The sequence below is a fragment of the Schistocerca serialis genome, chromosome 7 (assembly GCF_023864345.2).
Source record: "Schistocerca serialis cubense isolate TAMUIC-IGC-003099 chromosome 7, iqSchSeri2.2, whole genome shotgun sequence".
In the NCBI taxonomy this organism is placed as follows: Eukaryota; Metazoa; Arthropoda; class Insecta; order Orthoptera; family Acrididae; genus Schistocerca; species Schistocerca serialis.
The window spans coordinates 550,899,184-550,905,183 of NC_064644.1; the positions used below are offsets into that span (position 1 = coordinate 550,899,184).

Consider the following 6,000-nt stretch of genomic DNA (forward strand, 5'->3'; position numbering starts at 1 on the left):
ATTGGAAGAATTTGTACAAAGCTACATTTATCGTTTTAGACTAAACGTAACTGTGAAGCTTACTATCTTTACCGCATTTGGGACAAACGCGAATAAGACTTGAGACCTCAAAACGACACATTCGACTCTGGTCAGTCGTTCTCTGCTACTTTTACGTGGCACTAGAGATGAAAAGTGGTCGTGTGCTCGTAGACGCAGTGACAATTATGAATACCTTCTTCTCACATGATATCCTGCGAACCAAGGATAAAGGGCGAGAGGCAGATTCCATATTCCTGGAGTTCGGACACCGTTCCACACCATGACCGACGACAAACTTACGGCAAAATTACGAACGTACGGAATAGGTTCTCAGATACGTAAGTGGCTCGAATACGTCTCAAGTGACAAGATTCAGTATGTTCTTCTGCACGATGAGTGTCCGTCGGAGACGTCACGAGTGCCACATAGGAGCGTTACAGGATCACTGTTATACTTTGTATACACTACTGGCCATTAAAATTGCTACACTACGAAGATGACGTGCTACCGTCACGAAATTTAACCGACAGGAAGAAGTTGCTGTTACATGCAAATGATTAACTTTTCAGAGCATTCACACAAGGTTGGCGCTGGTGGCGACACCTACAACGTGCTGACATGAGGAAAGTTTCCAACCGATTTCTCATACACAAACAGCAGTTGACCGGCGTTGCCTCGTGTAACGTTGTTGTGATGCCTCGTGTAAGGAGGAGAAATGCGGAGCATCACGTTTCCGACTTTGATAAAGGTCGGATTGTAGCCTATCGCGATTGCGGTTTATCGTATCGCGACATTGCTGCTTCCGTTGGTCGGGATCCAATGACTGTTAGCAGAACATGGAATCGGTGGGTTCAGGAGGATAATATGAAACTCCGTGTTGGATTCCAATGGACTCGTATCACTAGCAGTCGAGATGACAGGCATCTTATCCGCATGGCTGTAACGGATCGTGCAGCCACGTCTCGATCCCTGAGTCAACAGATGGGGACGTCTGCAAGACAACAACCATCTGCACGAACAGTTCGACGACGTTTGCAGCAGCACGGACTATCAGCTCGGAGACCATGGCTGCGGTTACCCTTGACGCTGCATCACAGACAGGAGCGCCTGCTATGGCGTACTCAACGACGAACCTGGGTGCACGAACGGCAAAACGTAATTTTTTCGGATGAATCCAGGTTCTGTTTACAGCATCATGATGGTCGCATCCGTGTTTGGCGACATCGCGGTGAACGCACATTGGAAGCGTGTATTCGTCATCGCCATACTGGCGTACCACCCGGCATGATGGTACGGGGTGCCATTGGTTACACGTCTCGGTCGCCTCTTGTTCGCATTGACGACACTTTGAACAGTGGACTTTACATTTCAGATGTGTTACGACCCGTGGCTGTACCCTTCATTCGACCCCTACGAAACCCCACATTTCAGCCAGGTAATGCATGTTGCAGGTCATGTACGGGCCTTCTTGGATACAGAAAATGTTCGGCTGCTGACCTGGCCAGCTCATTCTCCAGATCTCTCACCAATTGAAAATGGCGGCCGAGCAACTGGCTCGTCACAATACGCCAGTCACTACTCTTGATGAACTGTGGTATCGCGTTGAAGCCCCATGGGCAGCTGTACCTGTACACGCCATCCAAGCTCTGTTTGACGCAATGCCCAGGCATATCAAGGACGTTATTACGGCCAGAGGTGGTTGTTCTGGGTACTGATTTCTCAAGATTTATGCACCCAAACTGCGTGAAAATGTAATCATACGTCAGTTCTAGTGTAATATATTTGTCCATTGAATACCCGTTTATCATCTGCACGTCTTCTTGGTGTAGTAATTTTAATGGCCATTAGTGTAGATAAATGATCTGGCTTAATGAGCGGCAATCTGCTACTATTTGACGATAGTGCTGTGGCGTACGGCAAGGTATCATCGTTGAGTGACTATAGGAGGATACAAGATGACTTAGACGTAATTTCTACTTGGTCTGATGAATGGCAGCTTGCTCTAAATTGAGAAAAATGTAAATTAATGCAGATGAGTTGGAAAAGCTATCATATAATGATCGAATACAGCATCAGTAGAGTGCTGTTTTACACAGTCCCGTCGATTAAACATCTAGACGTAACGTTGTACAGCGACCTGAATTAAACAAGATCGTAAGGACGATTAAACCAAACAAGCAATAAGCTTCCTAATTCAGGCGATAGCAAGGAAAGGTGTTTGTATCATTCTCACTAACCGCTTTTTCGCAATAAAGAACAGCGGTAATTGTTTATTTCCTATTGTACTTCGACGAAACGTAATTCATAACCATACCAACAGTTTTTGTCGGTATTTTGAGTGATATTTTAAAGTCCTCTGGGAGATGAAATGGATGACGAGCTGCTTTAGCGTAATCGACCATACGGAAAGTATACGCTATGGACTTTTACCTCTGCAAATTCTTCAAAATTTCGTGCAATGGTTACTACATCTAAAGCTGCACAATAACTGCGTTGAACATCGAAACAAAATTAAGTCATTTATGGGGGGAAGGTATCAGTCAAGAAGATGTGTAAAAATCAAAATTTTGGGCCAAATAGTTTTTGCGAAATCGAATGATAAAGTGTGCCAAAGCAGTCGAAACACCATGTGTCTGTCCACAGGCGAGCAGTGCAATGATGAAAAAATTGCGTACATTGCGGAATGCGGGGAGCCGTCTCTGTAGCAGCGAAAGGGTTAATGCGGCCGTGGTGGCTTTACTTCATCAACTGCGCGCTCCCCCCCTAAACGTAAGTTTGCGAACTAATACTATGGCGCTGCTTCTCATGGCGCATACAACTGGGAACGCAGCCATCTCCCGCTTCTGGGCGGGCATGCGCGAACCGCCAAGATAAAAGAACTGAACTGTAGTGGTACAAGGTGCCTCTGCCATGCACCACACGGTGACTGAAGTGCGTATGTAGATGTCATTGTAGGTGAATGTGGCACTAGAGTCGGACGCTTTTGATGATTTTTACAAGTCTTGCTCTCTTTCCACGACTAGCTCTACCTTGTAGACGAGCAATTGGTGATGTACCCCACCATTATTGTCTTTTCAGACAGCAAATCTTGCGCGTGCCAACTTTGGGAATTGTACAACTGTTCTGAGTCATACTCTCTCACTCTGTCTCACACTCTCTCTCTCTCACTCTCTCTCTCTCTCTCTCTCTCTCTCTCTCTCTCTCTCTCTCTCTCTCACTCTGTCTCACACACTCTCTCTCTCTCTCTCTCTCTCTCTCTCTCTCTCTCTCTCTCTGACACTTGCCTGTGGAGAGTGTTTCTCACCGTGTCGAGGTAGGCGTCGGAGTTAACATTGTTGGGGCCGTCCTCTGCTGTGACGAGGACTAACAAGGCGAGCAGCGGCAGTAACGAACCCTTCCGCTGGACGGCAACCATGACGTGCATCGCACACTGATCTGTCGCGACGGCGATGAGGTCTATATGCGACATTCTCAAGGTGACTGCCTTATCGGAAGAGGTGTAGCAATAAGTACGAAGTTACTTCGTGCATACCACTCGAGCCTTGTAAAAGGAATAAACAAGGAAAACAGGGTGACATCACAGATAAGGAACATAAAAGTTATAAAGAAATGAAGGCGACGGTCCCACATTTTACAAGGTGTGTAATTACCGTGTGCAGCAGTCATTTGCTTGACAAGTGAAAAATATACCTTCGTGCTGTCGTAAAAGGTAGTTGCCCCGGTACAAGCTTAGTTATTGTGTAACAGAGGGGAAACGCGCGCAATTTACTACGAATGTGTTGTCCAATTTTGATCTTTATCTTGCAGCTGTTAATATGGATACTTCTTTCTCCCGAAGGGAAGGCCTGGTTCAGTAAGGAGAGCAGTCAGCGTGGATTGTGGAAAATGGGAAAGATTTTAGGCTGACTGAAACTTTCAGAAGAGCTTGAATAGCGCGATCACCTTTAGGTTTTCCCTTGATGAGTAATGGTCTGGCCTCCTATTCGGGCCATGGTAAGGAATCACGCACTTAAATTTCTCTGAGTTAGTTCGTAAATAAAACACCTCGTTACCTGTGACATCTAGGCAGTAGAGAGAAATCTTCTTGACCTCACAGCTGTGTCTGACTGTTAATAGTTAATTAGTTTTCGACATAAGTCCCAGACAGTTGTTAAGACACGAGTCATATACATATCTGACTTTCTTATCTTTTTCAGCCACATTCACTGGTATCTTTTACCCACGTGTGACAGAATAAAGGATTTTTTCATACGAACAGCTTTACCTTCACTATGAAGGCCATTTCTCATTAATGTTTAACGAGAACTCAACGAAGTCGCGAAACGGTCCTAAGTATTGTGTTCCGATTAGATTTCGTATTACACTGTGCCTTTTTTTTACATGTCAGCAGTCTTTTGATTGCCGCGCGGGATTAGCCGAGTGGTCTGGGGCGCTGCAGTCATAGACTGTGCGGCTGATCCCGGCGGAGGTTCGAGTCCTCCCTCGGACATGGGTGTGTGTGTTTGCCCTTAGGATAATTTAGGTTAAGTAGTGTGTAAGCTTAGGGACTGATGACCTTAGCAGTTAAGTCCCATAAGATTTCACACACACAACTTTTTTTTGTGACCCGCCACGAATTCCTCTCCTGCGTCAACCTCTTCACTTCGAAGTAGCACTTCCACCCTACATTCTCAGTTATTTATTAGATGTATTCCGGTCTGTCTTCCCCTACAGTTTTTGCTGTCTATGGCTTCCTCTGGTACTATGGAAACCGTTCCCTATTACATTAACGCACGTCCAGCTAGCCTCTCCCTTGTACCCCCCTGCGGGTTCGGGGGTTAGACTAGGCCCGCGGTATTCCTGCCTGTCGTAAGAGGCGACTAAAAGGAGTCTCCAATGTTTTGGCCTTAATGTGATGGTCCCCCTTGGGGTTTGACCTCCATTTTTCAAAATTCTACAGAAGTACGAGCCTTTTGGGGAAGGACACCTTACATGGTGTACCACTGGTCCTAAGTGCACTAAGACCTTGGCACTCAGCATTGCACCGGCGTTGTCACCATACCCATTATTCCTCAAATTGGGCCTAAACGCCTGATGGGTTGTCCAAGTTACGCCCATAGTGCATCTCCATCTGCACCAGCGATCATGATGGACTTTCCATGGCACCAGAAATCCAGCACGGTAGCCAGCCCGTTGTGGTGGGGTCGTCATGTACCCTCTAGGTTGTAGCCCCCTGACAACACAGGGATCGTACTGCCGATACCTGAGCTGCACCCTCCCCACGTTGGCCAAGGAGTAGATGCCCGTCTCCTTGGGGCATCAGGACTCCCGGCAATGGTCATCCTGCCAGGTGGCCCTTGCTGCGGCTGGGTGGCGCCCGTGGGGAGAGCCCCTGGTCGGAGTGGGTGGTATCGGGGCGGACGTTTCGCACATGAAACGTCAACACGTATCAGGTCGCTCTGCGGCCGAGTCTTCCAAAAGAAAAGGTACCATTTCTAGTTCTGGTTCTCCTGCCCTTTCCCCCTTGGCCACTCCATGGGAGGAGGGGCAGGCCCGCCGGCTTGGGGCGAAGTACTTCCCCCGCTATTTGGTCTGTTCTCGAACAGATGGGGGGACGTTCGCCACCTCCAAGCCCATGTTCTTTGTTCAGCACATTGAGGACGTCTTCGGGGAAATCGAGGCTCTCAGCAAGATGCGATCGGGGTCCGTTCTTATCAAGACCACCTCTGCCACACAATCGGCGGCACTCCAGGCGTGCGACCGCCTAGGGGACATCCCAGTCTCCATTGTCCCACATCTGGCACTAAATAGGACGCAGGGGGTTATTTTTCATCGTGACCTCCTGCTACAATCTGATGAGGAGCTCAGGGCCAACCTGGAGCGCCGCGGCGTGCATTTCGTCCGGCGAATCCAGCGCGGCCCCAAAGACCGTCGCATCGACACCGGGGCCTTTATCCTCGCCTTCGAGGCGGACGTTCTCCCAGAGAAGGTAAAGGTGAT

The 6,000-nt window shown here is 48.0% G+C and overlaps 1 protein-coding gene across 1 annotated transcript in view; it reads right to left on the minus strand.

The window, feature by feature from the left end:
* The window catches only part of LOC126412553 (lipase 3-like), a 146,594-nt gene extending 143,156 nt beyond the window's left edge, over window positions 1-3,438 (minus strand). Inside the window, exon 1 of the mRNA XM_050082204.1 lies at window positions 3,326-3,438. Coding sequence (XP_049938161.1) covers window positions 3,326-3,436 — 111 coding nt within the window. The 5' untranslated portion in view covers window positions 3,437-3,438. The remainder of the gene's footprint in view (window positions 1-3,325) is intronic.
* Window positions 3,439-6,000: the final 2,562 nt, after the last annotated feature.